Source organism: Callorhinchus milii, unplaced genomic scaffold (assembly GCF_018977255.1).
Source record: "Callorhinchus milii isolate IMCB2004 unplaced genomic scaffold, IMCB_Cmil_1.0 Scaffold8, whole genome shotgun sequence".
NCBI classification, from domain to species: domain Eukaryota; kingdom Metazoa; phylum Chordata; class Chondrichthyes; order Chimaeriformes; family Callorhinchidae; genus Callorhinchus; species Callorhinchus milii.
Window position 1 is genome coordinate 17,284,830 of NW_024704749.1, and position 18,277 is coordinate 17,303,106.

General features: G+C 38.3%; 1 protein-coding gene across 2 annotated transcripts in view; it reads left to right on the top strand.

Moving 5' to 3' along the window:
* Positions 1-18,277, top strand: part of fam102ab (family with sequence similarity 102 member Ab) — a 54,669-nt gene that overhangs the window by 13,291 nt on the left and 23,101 nt on the right. For both annotated transcript variants that reach the window (XM_042337834.1, XM_042337835.1), the window contains exon 2: positions 17,802-17,922. In XM_042337834.1, coding sequence (XP_042193768.1) covers positions 17,802-17,922 — 121 coding nt within the window. The remainder of the gene's footprint in view (positions 1-17,801; positions 17,923-18,277) is intronic.

Genomic DNA, 18,277 nt, shown 5'->3' on the forward strand with positions numbered 1-18,277 from the left:
CGTAAGTGATCAGGAGTAGGTATTCTGGCTGACCTTTCCCACCCTAGCTCAGTGGTGCTAAGACAAACTGTAGTGCCTTTCAACGATCAGCTAACTCAGTACAGAGAGGTATTTACAACTGTGACCTGCTATGTATGTGTTGTAGTGTTGCAGCAGGTCATCGGAAAAACACACTGCAGATCTTTGTATTTTCTACTCCTTAGTGACTGGTTTTGGAAGCGTGTGACAACAGTGGTAGATTTAAATGGGTGTATTGTTTAAATAGTAGAACTGTATTGTAGGTTAGGGACAACTGACCTCAACATTGATTCCTTGTAAAGTTTAATAATTTTCTTTAGAAAAAGCTTTCGCTGCTTCACCGCCACTAATTGTGCTGGAATGCTTGACATTTACAGAAATTCTGACGTTAGTTATACCTGACTTGCAACTGCTGATAAAGCAATGCATCCACAGAATTTGCAATACCAATATGATTGACCCAAGGTTCTTGCATTGGTAGGAGGGATATGCTTTACTCCTAGTCTGTGTGAACTGTTTTATTTCCTAGCCGAATCTGTAAATGTAAAGCAATGAAAATGTAGTTGACTTAAGCATTTCCAGTTTCTAACAAGGTTGTGCAAGGTTATCTCCTGTGCAATCTTTCTTGCACATACCACAGGCTATGAAGAATAAATGAAAAACTCTTAATGTTTCAGAAGGAATTTTACATCTCATCTGTTTTCATTTTATCCGCTAATTTTGCGAGAAGCAGCAAATAGCACTTCAGAACCCAGCGGCTATTGGTTTGTATATTTACTAACCAGTTTAAAATATTGATATATGAAGTTTCTCAAGTTTCCTGTTGTATTGCTTTGTAAGTAAAAACATTAGTAGAACAGTTCAGGATCATGTCTTTGAGTGCTGGTGCCCTCATCATTCCATCCACACTAAGTACTTCTGTTGCACTTTTGGCACTGGGAACTGTAGTTTAATGAGTCGATTGCTCACTCACTTAGCTGACAAGGCAGAGGAGCTGATGCGCCTCACTTTTATTAACTAGTGTGCTCTGTTCTGGGGTGATTGAGATAAAATGAGCAGGATAGCATAGCTTCTTTTGTGCTTTAGTTCCATCTCGATCTGCAAACATGTTTGTTTGAACTTTCCGTTTGCAAATAACTAAAGAGCAAAGAGTAGACTCTAATAGCTCATTGTATCTTTGCTGTGGATATCTCCTGGTTCCGTGAAATCCTGTGATTAAAGATGTCACTGCACCATTATGCAATTGTCTCATTTTTCCATGGGGGGATGGGGGTTAGAAAAATAAAGGGAATAAGTGGTGACCTGAAGGTTAACCCATGAGAGTCGCCCTATATTTGGTTTTTGATTTTCAAGTTGTATGTTGAATTACGGAGACATTGTGTTCCCAAAGTCGCGTCAAGCTCAGTTGCCTGAGAGGTAGGACCTGCACAAAAGCTATTGCCAATTGTATTTCTTTATTTGGGTTGGGCAGGGGAGGTTTATAAAACCACCATCCCATTGTCATCCTCATCCATGTCAGGATATCAAGTAACTCCCATTGGAAGGAGTTGCTTGATGTACTGACATAGATGAGGGATCAAAAGGGGGAGCACCTTATAAACATACAATATCCCTGAGCACCTTATAAATATACAATATCCCTGGGCTGGGGTGAAAATATCAGCCTGCATTCCTACTCCACTGACCCTCATTGAAATCTTTGTGTGTAGTTTGGTTGAGACCATAATTGAGTTTGGCTGGGATGGCCATTCAATCAAATAGTCCACCAACACTCATTGTCTGAGGTCAAAAGTGAAGATTTACCATTTGGGTGTGATATAGGACCACTGCTGGTGATTGTGGAACCCTTCCCCGACACAAGTTGGTGGCGTTAGAAGTGAAGAGATGAAAATAAAATGCATTCAAGGGATCCTTTTAATGTGTTTCATAATATGAGCAGCATCCAAATCGCATCCCTTAAACTACTTGGCTGATTCTTTTCAAGCATCAAATTTCCATGTACCAATTTGCTTCCCATTTCCTTTATTACAGACTTCCTTGTCCATCCATAATGCTTAAATGCTTGATCTTGGCATAAACCCTTACCCAATTATTTCTTCATTACTCTGCGTCGTTGATATCAGTCCAGCACATGTTGCCATCTTTCACATGCTTGTGAAAGATATTTTGTAGAATTATTTAAAGTTTGATTTAGTTGCGGCCTAAATGATTAAATGTACAGTACCACATTTATTACAAATGTGTCATCAATAAGTAGACTGCAGAACTGCTGATTAAGCATTTCTTGGCAAACCACTTCCTCTGTGCTATCCATTTGTTGGTTTTCAATGAGTTGGATTGTTTCAGTTAAAATGTTGAATCTTGCTCCCGTCTAGTCAAAAGCAGCTTTAGAACAGCACTGAATATAAAAAGGTGCCTATCTTAGCGTAGCACCAGACATCCCTAGCACTGCACAGCCAGCATTTGTCTTATTCCTATTCAACTCACACTCTCACAGCACAGAAACTTCTTTGTATCTAAGGACTTGAGGGCTGTTCAATTAACCCTTTCAGTGCTGGGTGTCTGCCTTTTCCAAATGTGCACTTTCATCTTGTCATCTGAACAGTTTCCCGTCTGGACCTCCTCCCGTAACGACCTTACCTTCACGGTCACTCTCCTCCACAAGTCCCTCTCTGTTATCCATGACACCCTTGCACCCGTCATCTCCCGCATCACCTCCTATTCGTACAGGAGCATGCCGCTGAGCACTCCTGACGCAAACGCAATTTAACGGTCCACTGCCAGATTTGGCTGGACTACATCAAAACGTATTGCTCTGCCCTTACCTTAGCCAAATCGACCTTCTACTCCAAGATCATCCTGGAAGCCAAAGACAATCCCAGGCTCCTTTTCTCTACCACAGACCAGCCCTCCACCCACTATCCCACACCTCGTCCATCCTCTCCACCAGCTCCAAATATGAGGAAATGATAATAATAATCTTTGCATTTGATATAGAGCCTAATCACGTCTTCGAGACGTCTCAAAGCAGGGGTCTGTCCAAAAGGGGTGGGACAAATTTGGCAGTCTTTTATCTGTTGTGCAAAATTTGGTAGTCTTTAATCTGTTTAACACACTTCTGTATTAAAGAAAGTGTGTAAATTTTAGTCCACGCTTACTAAAATGACAGAATAAAACATTTGAGGGATGTAAGAGTAGAGAAATCAAGAGGAGATTTATTAAAAAAATGTGTTTTGCACCAGAATGGAAACTTGATGAGAAATCTTAGCTGGAAAAGGATGTCCTGGATGGTTTGTGTTAAATAATGGGAAGGCTCCAAGCTGAAACGGGATGTTGGAACCATGGAAAAACTGGTTTCCTAACTTCCTTTTCCTGCCATTGATAACTTAAACCTTTCTAGGCTCATTCACATTGAATGATATTAAAAAGGTAAACTGCACGCTAGCTTGAAAGTCTACAATAATAATACTCATATTTGATATGGTGCCTTAGCACGTGAAGCCATCTCAAAGCACTTCACATGGAGTGTGCATTTTGTGGGTGAAATGCAGCAGCCAGTTTGTGCTGGAGCGCTTAATATGTTGTGCCATATAGAGATTAGGACAGCAGTCTGCATCTGCATTTCTCAATTTGATGAGTCACTCATCTTTGTAGGCGAAATACTGAATAATGGCCAGGTGTTTCCCTACAGGCAGGGAGGAAAAGCTGGAGAGTCACCTGAATCTGCTCTTTAACCTCTTCAAACATTGGTCATAAAATAGCATTGGCAGAGATCTCTGAGGAGGTCCCGTCATGCATGAAAAGGCTACAAAGGGAATTGAGGAAGAACATAATATTCAACTTTAGATGTGCTCTTCAAAGTTGGGAATGAGCCAGGTACTCAAACTAAGCTCAGAAGTAAGAGAATTGCAAACCATCCATCATCTGGTCCTAGTTTGTGAAACTTTTCATGCGAGTCACAGGCATGCAGACCTATCAATTACTGTTGCACATAAAATAAAAAAAGTTTGATGTCCTTGACAAATAAATCATTTTACGGAGTTAAGCGAAGTGAGGAAATGGTTTGGAATGGGAGGGGGCGGAAGAGGAGAAAGTGAATGTACATAATCACATTGAAAGATAGGTGAAGTTAGATAAGTCAAACTTTAAGTAAGTTGTTATTGCACTGTGGCTTTTGAGCATTATTTTATCTTTTTAATCTCTCACTACTGTACTTACAAATATAAGTACAGTGAGGTCTGTTGTTTCAGTTGAAGCCCTTGTCAGTAATGTTATGCTAGTAATTCACAACAACAACTTGCATTTATATAGCATCCTCACACAGGGAAGCATTTCAGAGCGCTTTACAGAATTAGCATTAGCTAATGAAGATGGGAGCAATTAGCAGTGATTAGGTTTGATATAAAGCCATATTAAAGGAAGTGTGTAAGGTATGTAAAGAGCATTGCAGGTTCAAACAATGCCAGGACTTTGAAAATACAGTCTAGGTTATCACTTTATATAATGCAGTATTGGGGCCATTGCATTGTCGGAGGTGCTGTCCTTAGATAAGATGTTAAACTGATGCATAATCTTTAACTGATCTATAACATCAGTGCATTCTGATTGATTTAGAAAGCTGCCATCTTCTGTGGGCTGGTTTGATTGATCTCACTGTTCCCAGACGGGACAAGAATTGATGGTGAACAATCTATTGATAAGGACTATCCCTGATTTTCATTAAGATCAGTTTGTTTCTATTCAAAAAGATGGTTTGTTTGTGAAAGCAGATCAAAGGCTATTTGAATTCTGCAAGACTGTCTTTATATTAAATATGCCTTATGTAAGAGCAACTGTTTTTTTAAAATGACGATGAAATAAGGTATTAGATATTCCATTTATTCTCTTCACCATCTGTGAATGTCTATTGCTGATGTACAGTCCATGACAGACTGCAGCAGGTATATTTGAATGTTTTCTTTCAAGAAACATTCTTGCAGAATATGCAATAAATTGTCATCAAGAAGGATGGCACAGAGCTGCTCACTTGCAATGTTAGGTCTTTTTAAAGAAAAAATCCTACTTTGTGTTCTGGTGCTTGTTTAGTTTTTTTGAGGCAAGAGCAATCTATTCTAGGGGGAACATTTCCTGACTGGCAGTCACTGATGTAATTTTTTTTCAAAAGTCATTCTCTTAAGCTTGAGGGAACTGATTGCAGCTGACATTTGTCCTTTCTCCAGGAACCCTTGTGTACCAGCTCATGACCTTATACTGCATCCTGTTGTGTTGACAATTTAATTCTGTGATGCATAAAACTTTGCTTAAACTTTGCTCGACACATTCCTTAGTTGGTTATTGATGCGTCGAGATGGAGGATGTGAGGCTGTCACCAGATACGTTTTTTCCAGTGACTGAACTTGTGTGCTATTCTCTAAATTTCACATCTTAATGGGACATTAGATATTTTTTAGTTGGGTGACAAATTAAATATTCATTTGTTTGCAGCAAATATTCATATTGTATGAGTTTTCAATCCAGATTTATGTAAATTAACGATTTTAAATCAAAATTGTACCTTTAAGAAATTGTTTAATCGCCATGGTGACTGGTCAGTTCTGATCAATTCTTGGATAATTTAAGTATCCAATTTGCAGCAAGTGGAATTTCTCAACGTGGTATTACTTTTGAATGAAAGTGTCAATGTCTATAAGAATTAACACTGTATTCTAAGGGAAATATTGCTGATGGGTTTTTACTCAAGCTGAGTTTTCTCTGGGTGCCCTCTCTAAAAATATTGTACAGATTGATTCATGTTGATTTTTATCCCCTTCCCTCATTCTGCTGAAACAGTACCAGAATCCTGATGACTTAATTGGAGAACAGGCTGTGAAAGCTTCCTTCTACTAGTAAGTCCTTTTGACTGAAGGGCCACACAGAAAAGTGTTTGCTTTTTCTTCCTATGAGCGAAACCACATTGTTTATACTGCATAAATGTCATCAATAGGAGGGAGTAAGACTAATTATGATAGTCAGACAACCATGTCAACGGTAGCCCAAGTTTCCGCCAAGGCTCCCTTTAAAGGAGCAATCTCAAAAGGAGCAAAGTTGTGAACTTTTTTTTTACCCTTTTTCTCTCCTCTGCTGAGAATCCATTCACCTACAAAATATACAGTCAATACACTTTATAGTAAACTAGCCACACTAATTTGGCTAGAATATTGATCGTCGTTGTATTTTTGTACATCTCTTTTAATGTGTGTGGTATGGTGCACTGAGTTGAATAACTTAATTATTTAATGACCGTGAGAGCTGAATAATGGTGAGATTAAAAAGGGGGGTGGGGGGCAATGTATAGAAATTTAGATTTTCCCTGTTTGACCTCCTTAGTGGATGTTTATATTGTTTTTGCGTGGAGTATTCTTCAAATTTAGAACACCTTTTAAATTAATATGGAACACTTTATAACCTTCATTGCACGTCTTCAACCTGCCTTTGGGAGATGAAATGGGTGGGAAAAGAAAACATGAGGCAAATGAATCTGCACCTCCTGTTCCTTGGTTATTTGTCCAACAATAGGTGCAGTGGCTTGTGAGTGTAATTACCTTGACTTGACTCAAGTCGATCTGAAGTTGTAGCATCGATGGAAATTAAGGGTTCAAGAGACTCTTTTTTTTTTTTGTTTAATTTAAAGATGCAAGGAAAATTTGGCGGAACTTCAATTGATTGGAGCCAAATAAGTTGAGACTGGTGTTGATTCCTCGGACTGATTCTGAAGCTAATTGTAGTGCCCCCTCACATTGCAGCTCATTGTGGCTAACAGAATGCAGACCAATGTTCTGAAGGGTAAAGGTAGCCTTGCAGCCTACAGTACCAGCTGGGTAGATAAAATGAAGGAGGCAGCCACAGCTTCTATTTCTTTCTACGTGAATTCTTATTTTTTGAATCAGGCCTCAGTGCTGACAGCTACTAATTCTGTGAATGCAACAGTATCTGTGCTGCTCAGGCTTAGCTATTCTGCCTTCCTCCCCCCATGACTTTATAGTTGGAGTGAACATTTGTGGCTGTTATGTAATGGCATTGTTTCCTAAAGATCTGTTTTGTATCCTTAGCATGCCAGTCTGGAGCACAGTAGGAGTGGAGTTAAATCCATTCATTATTAATGGGAGTACATAACAATATTCAAGTTCCTTGCACAGTGGATGTATTTATAGACTCGTGTTTGGTTGATGGGGTGGCGAAGAGAGAGGAGGTCTTGAAAGATGACTGATTCAGAATTATGAGCTTTTTTTCTGCTGTAATACTGGTTACAGGAAAAGAAAATGTCTCCATGTGTGGTGCACTGTTTAATGGCAGTAAAATTATGGTCAGGGTTGCGTGACTAAATTAGACCTGTTACGACTGCATCTAACTAGTGCAACTGGGGCAAAGCAGGTGCTGCAGCATATTTTGTCTGTTTTTGTTGTTGTGCTTTTCAAATTCTTTGCAATTCAGTTCTGTTTAACAGTTGAATTTATTTTGATGCCTTTAAATTTTCACAAGAATGTTTGGTTTAATGTCTGTTTGATCTCTTACCAGATCATTTATTTACCAGGTTAGTAAAAAAAAGCATTGATAATGCATTATCAAATGTCTCTACTATCAGTGTGTGTTCAGTTTTAGTTTATGCAAATAAAACCATTGTACGTAGGAAGGTGCTTTGCGAAAGCTAGCAAATTTGATCAGTGCAGTATATTCAAGCCTTGTCAATACATTCAGCAATTTTTGAGTGGTACTTCAGAACTGGCTGCTGTTAAATCTGAATTTGCCTGCAAGCTGGCCCAAATATCATATGCAGATTTGCACTAACGATTGACAAATTTAGGTTAAAATTCAGTGATGGTTTAGTGGCCAATTGCAGTGAGGTGATGCATGTTTATATTTTGCATCAGACTCATCCGTTCTTCCTATCCCGCTTCCATACTCTTACATTCACTTTTCCCTCTTCAATGTATTGATGCTTTCTGCTTCAACCACAGACTGATTTCTAAGAGTTTCTTGCCAGTGACTGACATCATAGCCCAGTATGTACCATATGCCTGACTTCAGGAGTGGAGGAAAAAAAGGTAGAAAGCTGGAGGAAGAAAAGTATTTTTAAAAAAAGCCGGTGTTTAGTATGTTTTCACTGTAGAACCTTGAGATAATAATAACAATCCTCGCATTTGATATAGCACTTTTCACATCTTATAGATGTCTCAAAGCGCTTCACAAAATATACTGCAAAGTGAATTGACTGTATATTTGTGGGCGAAACACGGCAGCAAAATGCGCACAGCAGTGTCCACAAACAGTCATGGATTAAAAATGACCAATTTATTATTGTTTTGTTTTGGAAGGATTATTATTAGGTGTGTGGAGTAAGAAAACTTGCCCAAGGTTTCGCCCTCTGCCTGGAATTGAACCCAGGCAAGTGCTCTAACCACTGAACTACAAGACTCCACAATAATACTTGCATTTGATAAAGCGCCTTATCACGTCATTCAGACTTCTCAAAATATATTGTAAAGTGGATTGACTGTGTATATTGTGGGCGAAACGTAGCAGCCAATTGCACGCAACAATTCAATAGACATTCAATCCATTACACAATTTCTCAAAATGTCTCTGCAGGACCTTCATCCTACCGCTGCCTATAGTCGTGGTTTCCACATGAACCATCTAAATAATTGTTTCTAACTCCCAATAAATATTATTGAAATATTTTCAGATCACCCAGCAATTGTCTTTCTGGAAGTGAGTGTATAATAATAATCCTTGCATTTGATATATTGCCCTGTCACATAACTATTAATATTACATAATAGACAAAAATATTTAATGAAAATCAGCATGCAAGAAAGGGTTTCAGTTGAAGCGCTTTAATTTGTCAAGCGCAAATCTTACCTTATATCCAAGAGATGTAGCATACAACCAATAAAGAACATATGTAATTTGTAATGTTAAGCTACAAACAACACAGAATAATGCATCATCATGATTCTCATTATATTTACAGGAAGAACTGGCTCCATACAGACGAGTTATATGATTAACAACGCCAAAGATGTTTTTAAATATACATTTAGTTGCTGGATGTTGCCGAAATGGAATCTGCCTGAAAACTCAGATCATATTAAATGTATTTGTAATGTTGATTTGGCAATCTATCTGGAAATGAGGAACATGCTTAGAGCCAAGGGCTTGACCTTTTGGATTGGAATATTCCAGTCCATTAACTTGACCTAATGTTCCCTTAGAGATGTGGGGGAAGGGGGATTTTTGGCAGCCTGTTTGGTGCGTTGTACATGCTGTTGATTTTGGAATTGACTTGGAGCTCTTATTCCTGTTGCTGGTCTTCCTGCTTGGCGAGTTGGCTTGTCACCTATTTGATTTTAATAAAGGAGGCTAGGTGCTGGTGTGCTTCCTTGTACGGGGGCATTGAATTGTGCTTCCCCAGTCCCAAATATAGGATGACAAAAAAGAACCAAATTTTTTCAGGCTGATGCTGCAAGCGGAATTTATAAACACTGGTCTTGGCTGTATATTTGAGTTGATTTTCTACATTTTTTTTGTATTACAGAATGAGTAGTTTAACTCAGTACCAACAAAATGCCTATAAAACAGCACTGTGCGGGAGCATAACGCTGATCAAACTTGTATTGTTACATGGAGTGGTTATCAGGGACGTTTTGTACTGAGCATAATCGGGTACTATAAGTGCAAAATGCCCAATGTGGATGACTTTTCCTATGTTATAGTGTACCTTAGGACTTTGTCTTAAACTCGGTAAATACCCTACTTCTGTCATCTGATATTAAACCTGCTAGTCAGTTAGTTTGCTGCATGTCTCTATAAGATTGTGAATGTGTATGACAAGTGTACAATCACTAAATTTTCCAATACAATACATTATTTATGTCCTTCATATTATGGTTATGTCCAACAAAGATGTGTAAGGATAACTCGGAGAACTTAAATTTTGCTCTTTCTACCTAAAAACCCGAGTCCTGCCTTTCTGGATAGTGAAGTAGTGAAATGTAAAAATAACCATAAATCAACGTTTCCTCATTTTTCCCATTCCTTTGTAATTTGAATCTATAGTATTTACTTCCAGTGAATAGAGGTGTTTTTATTCCAGTGATGTTGAAGAAGCCTACTTAAATCCTTCTTGGAAGAACAATCCGATTTCACTGTGGTAACTTTAAATCCTATTTTCATTAGAAATACTATGACTTGTTCAAAAAATGTAAGTATTATATTCTTAGAAATAAATGCATTCAGCTTTCCAGGTGTGTTGCAGCATTGCAATGTGCTCTTTAACTCTGTGGCTAGATTTATTTTATAAAGGAAGCAGGATCAGGTTTCACTTTCTGCTCCACCTGTTGGAAATCGCACCGTGTGAAGGGGGCATGGCATATTGTTCCAGGAGAGCATGTTGTCTCTTGTTATACTCTTTGTATTAGTCAAAGTAGCAACCATTTCCAACCAGAGATCAGGATATACCAGTATTTGCCTGCAGTGGTTTGTGTTTCAAATAACAATGTAACTTTGTTTTGGATTTGTTTCAAATGGATGGTGTGAATTCAGTTTTTCTCGGGAATGAATCTTTGTGTACCAAGGCACTGTGGCCTCTGGGACCTACCCTGCTTCATGTGATGTGCCTTTTGATGTATGTTTGTGTGCAGCTGGATTGAAACCAGATGGTAGTGATGTGGCAGCCTGCTTGAATGAAGAAATTTGACCCCAGGTAACCTACCCGGGACCCCAGAGGCAGCTGCTGAAGACCATGTTTGATTCTCTTGCTTTTTTGGAACATAGTTCTGTGGGTTAGTTCACTCTTCTGTCCTGTCTGCCTAAGTCTGAACAGGAGACGTTGCTTGATGTATTTATAGACCATATTTGGTGCTTGATCTGGTTACTAGATAATCTGTGCAATACGTTCTGTTTTACATAAATCAAATGTTCATTTGGATTAATTTAATATAAACAATTTGCACAAGTACTTTTGGAGTTGCTCTAAACTAAAAGTGTGGTTGAATTAGATTTAAAAACTAAACCATTTAAAGCTTTCCTTTATTTCTTCTAAGATTTGTTGCCATATTGATTTAAACAAGTATGATTGAACAAGATAACTGGAAAATAATGGACTTCTTTACAGGGCCGAAACAGAGGGACTACAGATTTTGCCAAAGGGGAAGAGGAAGCTATATAGGTACATGAGGGAGAAAGGAATAAAAGGTTATGCTTGAAGGCTTAGTTGAGGAAGGGAAGAGGAGGCTCATGTGGAGCATAAACACCGGCCTAGACCAGTTGGGCCGAATCGCCTGTTTTTGTTCTGTACATTCTAATGTATACTAATGTAAAGGCAGATTTTGTTGAACAAAGTTAATGCAAAATACGGCTGGTTTTAAACAATGCTTTGCTAGTGTATCCAAAACCAAACTGACTACCGCTAAACCAGTTGATTTTAGATTCCCTTTTCCTTGTCTGAATGTCGATTAGCAGTTTTGAGCAGCATTACTTCCGAATACAGTGAAAGTAATTACAAAAGGAGGTGCCTACTTGCGAGAGTTATTGGAAATCCCAATAAAGTCACTCATAAGCAACTTGTGTTCATGCAACATGTGCAATAATTTTAACTTTCCTCAATTTTGATTTACATAGTTATACTAACCTACTGTATTGTGTAGTAGTATGTGGATTTGCTCTAGCACTGAATTATACAGAGCTTTCCTGATCAGCCCAGGCTTACTAGGGTTAAATAATAAAAAAAATGCTCCCAAGCAGCTGTTTTTAGAGGGGCGGAGACCGAGTGATGTTATGGTCTGTTGAAGATGAGACTTTTTTTTGGATGCTTTGCTGACACTGATGGACCATTTAGTAATGGAGATTGAATGAATCCAAAGGGCTGGGTCTAGATGTACTCAATTTTCTTAGCTTTTCAAACAATGTGCAGAATTTGTCTTAATGTTAAAGCTGGATTTCTATCGTTCTCAAAATAACTTACAGAAAACTGGCTTAAAAATTAACCTATTTAAGAATTTACCAAGTTCTGGACCTACCGTAATGCTACATAGAGTAAATCTAGATCGAAGTGGCCCTGGCTTGTGAATTGTCTAATTTTAGAACTATTGCACAATCCAGTGAGAGCAAAGGAGCTCAGCCATTCTGCCGATTCCTTCGACACTGGCTTTCATATTGCCTCCCTTAGTAGCTGCTCAAAGACAATCTGTAGATTAAAAAAAAGCCCAAGAATAATCTGTGCTTGAAATTATTCCCAAACCATATTCCAAACAGTGACTGTCATTTTATCTGTACAGTTTAATAATGTAATGAATTATACTTGCTTTCAAACCAAGAAGTGTATCTATACCAAGAGTATTCCTTCTTGGGGTGAGATTATCAGAGTTTTCTTAGGAATAAGACAGGGTTCTGAGGCCAATGGTAGCCCCAACTATTCACCTGGCTAACATCACTTAACTCAGCCTGCAACCTACCAGTCTGTATGACCTATTGCAGAATGAGAGTGGTGCCTTTGTCATAGGCCTTGAGGTTTTTCTTAAGTTGGTATGTGGTTCTCAGTGTTGCATTTTTTTTAATGAAGTGTTTGTTCAACCCTATGGTTATAATGTACAATACATAATTATGGTTGTAAGTGTAATCTGCTTTAAAACATACAAGAAGGTCTTACTGCAATGCAAGTTTCTCTTTATATACAAATATTCTCTGAGGGACTCTTCTAACATTTCTTTATCGACTTATTTTGCTTAGTGCTGACAAATGAAGGTTATTTTTTCATTTTTTTAAAAAAGAATTGTTTTTTAACTGCGTATAAATTGTAAAGATGGGAAAGTTGCAAAGATGCCATTGTCCTCCTATTCATGGGAACCACAGACCAGCAACGTGAAATACCTAGTGCTTCATTTATTCATACAGCACATCATAAAAAACCCAAAGTATTGTGTTTTGTACTTTCTCAAAAAGTCTGTTCTTTCTCACCTGCTTGAATACGTTATGTCTGTTTCCTTAGTTTTCCCCAGAGTCTGTCCTTTAACCGTACTTTTCCCCTCTCTCCCCTTCCTTTTAGGCTTGTGTAGAGGTACTCTGACTTCTCCTTACTCTTTTGTAAGTACATTCTTTCAGAAATTACCCTAGTTTAAACTTTCAGTCTTTTTGGTTGATTATCCCTCAAAACACTGCGCAGAATTCATGATCATTTTGACACCTTTTCCCTCGAATCTAAACTAAAGGTTTTTTTCTCTCTCTGGTCTTTTCTCTCCTGAAGATGGCAACTGATTCAGCTGTGTGGCGCTCTAATAGCCTGATATTTTTACCATTAAAGGACGTTCAGCTTCTTTAATCTAACTGTATTAGGCTTCTTTCCATTTTTGCTTTTACCTTGCTCATAGGACTGAAGGGTAGAATTGAGTACAATGGTTTCTAGTGGATTCTTGTGTTCAGATATCATTTGTTGTTGCAAAAATACGTTTACATATAACTTGTCTTAACTAAGCAACTTGGAATGAAGAAGATCCTTTGGCCCACTAGGTTTCATCCTTTGAAAATAATAATAATAATTCTTATAATAATAATAATCCTTGCATTTGATATAGCAACTTATCACGTCTTCGAGATGTCACAAAGCGCTTCACAGAATATACCGTGAAGTGAACAATTCCTTGTAGCTCATTCCTCTACGCACAGGATTGTTCTCTGCACTATCACAAGGAACTGGATGATCTTTTTATGGTGTTTCACCAGAGCGGTGTACAGCTTTTTCATGATTTCTGGAGCTTCAAAATCAACTTTTTTTTGGACCTGTAACCCACTGTCCTATTCATTATTTGTTTTGAACTTGATCTGCTAAGTACATATGATTGCCCAACTCTTTAAGGTCTTGGCTGCCTGCCCTCATTCTACGGTAGCCAACGGTCGTTTGCAATTATAACCATTTGGCACTGAGTCTGCAAATTCAGGTCACCTATGTAACTTAATAATAGAAGAGGGGTTGCACAATGGACTCCACTTCATACCCCCCACCCACCCAATTGCATAGGAATAGACCATATGGCTCATTGAGTTGATCTGTCCTATCATTATCATAGTTTTGTTGGTTGGTGAATTCCATATTCTCTAAACTCATTGTGTGAAGAAATATTTTCTGATTTGATTAACAATTTAATTTTGATCTGGCTCCCCTATGGGTATCCTCTTTTTTTTTTACATTCCTTTTAATAGAATTTAAAGTTTTCTTCTGCTAATTCATGTTATTGTCTCTTTCCTTCCCCTTCCACTTGTCCAAGTCAAACCCAATCGCTACCTCGGCTCAGCAGGCATTGGCCTGCTTCACATCCCGCGCCCCACCCACCCCACTATCAGACTTTCAGTAAACTGCCCTCACCCTCTGGAACTCCCATCCTTCAACTCACCTCTTCCCTCACCGCCTTCAAGGTCTGTCTTAATACCTTCTCTTTAACCGCGCTTTTGGCTATTTCCAACACTCCCTCCTCGGGCACAAATCTTAGACTGTCCAGCTTCTTGGGAGGTCCTTCCAACCTGAAAGGAGCTATATAAATGCAAATTTATATTGTATTGGTAAAAGACTGACTAGAAGTCAGCCATGTGATTAAGACGAGTTTTCGATACCAGAGCTTTTGAATATCAACAACGTTTTATAGTTAGCTTCAGTGTGTTCATTTTACATTATATATCAACGATATTTATAGGCCTTTCCTCTCTGCAGGTGGTTAGTGTTGGGTAACTTTGAATCACAGACTGTTTAAACACAAAGTTTAAATATGAAAGTATAGTGAATGGTCCCATTTTCATTTTCCACAGTCTTTTGGCATTGACTTGTTTTGGGGGTGGGGAGGAAGAGAACAATTCTTTGTAGCATATCTCTGCTCTGAAACTTGCTCCAGAACACCTGCTGTGTACAGATGTATCCTTGATTCAAGGCCACGTGCATTTTTAAATATACAGAGAAAAGTTGCTTTGGGATAGATAAATTAAAGTAATTCTTTTTGGGGATGTTGCTGTACTTTGTCACATCATCATAGTTTGTTTTTTAAGATGAGTGTTTCCACAGTTGATCACTACACTTGATGATTATGAAGCATTTTCGAGACATTTTGACTTCAATGATCTTTGCATTTGATATAGTGCTGTCATGTAAGGAGATTGTGATGTCTCAGTGCTTCATAGGATATACTTCACCCACAAAATACACTAGTGAATAGTCAATTCACTTTACAGTATATTCTGTGAAGCGCTTTGAGATGTCTCGAAGACGTGATAAAATGATATATCAAATTCAAGTATTATATATATGTATATATATATACAACGTATATATTGTTCAGTGTAGTCTACTGCCTGCCTCAGTATTGACCTTGTGATGCAAAACAAATAATGATTCCTCAACTATACTTCAATTAGTCTTCAAACGTACTTCATTGCGTAACTCAATATGTGCTTGTGGCTTAACAGAACATAATGGTTAGGTAAAAGCCATTTTCCAAAGAGCTTGCATTCAGAAGCAAACCAAATAGACAACTGATTGAAAAAATAGTAAAGGGACAGTAGGTAAACCAGTTTGATGCTTTTGTATTTAATCCCCAGAAGCACTTATAAATGTATGCTATCAATTCCAGAATGTGTATATATCAATTCATTGTAAACCTGCAGAAGTTCAAATGCTGCAAGGGTTGTTCCCCTGTTACTGTAGACGTGGCAGATGTGCTTCAAAATGCTGACTGAGCATTTCCTCAACTGAATTTTAAAGCTAAGTATGTTTTGATCCCTCTGTTTTCCACTGGCTTTGCCACACAAGTGTAAGAAGGATTTTAGGAACCTCTCAAATATTGCATTGCTTCTGTATTAGCATTTTGAGATAATTGTTTGTGGGACATGGCTGTGCGCAATTGGCTGCCGCGTTTTGCCCACAAAATATTCAGTCAATTTACTTTATAGTATATTCTGTGAAGAGCTTTGAGGCGTCTCCAAATTGTGATAAGGCGCTATATTAAATACAAGGATCATTATTATTGTTTATCGAGGTTGATACTCCAGTGGAGTACAGGAGGGAGCTCTGCTCACATGTTAACTGGGGTTCTGTCTGCCTGGTCAGGATGGACATCAAAGAACCCATAGGACAGTCTGAAAAGGCAAGGAAGGCTACTGGCGTGGTCAGTAATCATCCAAGTAAATTAGTCATTGACTTTATGGGTTAGTAGGGACTGCTATACACAAGTGGCTGCCATGTTAGCTTACAAATGCAGTCACTACATTTGATGATTATTTATGAAGAATTTTTGAGACATTTTGACAATCATGTCATAAAAATCTTTGCATTTGATATAGAGCTGTCATGTCAGGAGGACATCTCAAACTTCATAAGATATTCTATAAAGTGTAGTGACTGTACTTTGTAGCCAAATGTGGTGCTAGTGTGCACACCTTAATGTCCTACAAATAGCCTTGAAGTGAATAATCAATTTTATTTGGGGGATTGTTGGTCAGGGCACCGGGAGAAACTCCCTTCTCTTTTCGACTATTGCCATGAAATCGGGCAGATTGACATTTCATCCAAAGGATGTCACTTCCAAAAATGCAGCATACTCCCTGTACTGCATTGGAGTATGCAGTGGACTGGATACAAACTGGTTTTATCAGCATAGTATTCTTATTCTGTAAACTTGTTGAACTTGAATTAAGTCTTGCCAGTCTACATTTTATTGTATTGAAGGAATTCAGATAATGTAAACAGTACCAAATCATGTTGATGATTTGTGCAATAGTAAATCCTCAAATTCCAAGTGATGGGGTAAAACTAGACATGAGACAGTCTCTTTTGATTTTGGTGTTTATTTTATTCCACTCTAAACTGCTTGCATCTGGTTAGTGCTTGCTTTCTGTACTTCAACTCAGTTTTCTACCGTGAAAAAATATTGTTGAACACTCCACAACCATCAATGTATGGAGAATTTTGTAGCATCTTTGTTTGGTATGGTGTAGAAATACAGAATAAATTTACATTTATATCGTGCCTTTCACATTTGGAGGGCATTTCAAGGCACTGGACACCCCAAGGTTTTCACCTAAGCTGGTGATGGGGACTGAGAGGGGGAAAGATTGCCAAAAGAGAAGTCAAAGAAAAAGGCATTGAGGCAGACTTTGAACAAGGGAAGGGTGACTAAAGGGACTTCATGATGGAGTTCCAGAAAGTGGGGCAGATGAAAGCTCCTCCACAGAGGGTGGGACAGGGACTTGAAGCAGAGGTCGGGTGGGACAAGACCACAGGGGAGTTTAAAGGTTATTGCTATAAAATATTACTATAAAGGGAGTATGAACTTGTGTCATGGAGTGGCTGGACCTAGTTCTCTTTCTTCAGTTGCAGAAACTTTAGCAAGTTGTCATAACCACGTTGAGAAGTTCTTCCGGCTGGTGATTTGGTTTCTTCCCAACCCTGTACTGTTTCCAATCTTGAAATTACATATGCTATATGGGAAGATATTAATTGGGAAGGTTGGAAAGGTGAGGCTGGCATCAGAGAAAAAATCAGGAGCTACTGGATATCGATGCCTTAACCAAAAGAGTGAACTGGTGGAGTGAAGGGAAGCCTCTTCAAGAAAAAAAAGGTGATTTCACATCACCTTAAGTTCCTGCCTCTTCTTGAGGGATTTTATTTCAAATTGAAGTCTATGCTTCTGCCTGGGATAGATCTTGAAATTTTAACTATCATTTCCTTCTGAAGGATAACACCAACAGTAAACTAATTTATTTTGCAGGGAGGAGATTCAGGAGAACTGTGTTCGTTGGAAGATGAAGTTCAATTTCATCTGTAAAATGAGTGCAAATCCAGTGACTGGTGTCCTGGATCCCTGTATCTGCAGAGTATCTGTACGTAAGGTATGTATCTCTGTGATCCTTTGTTTTCTTTTCCCCTTTCCACGACAATTTTAATGTAATATCCATAATTTACCTAATGGTGTTTGCTGGTTAGCTGATTTCTGGGTTTCAGAATTCACTCCTCTTGGTTTTAGTTGTGAATTTGCATCTGACGTTTGAGTCACATTGAAAATGTTAAGACATACTGTGTGGGTATTTTCAAATCCTAGTATTTCAGCATTTATTAAGCCATGTCTGTATTGTCATCTGGTGTGTTTTTAGAAAGGATGCAACAAAAAATAGTTGGTTCCTTTTAAGCATATAACGTGTAAGTATATTTCCACATTAATTAATGAAAACTCATGATGAAACCTGA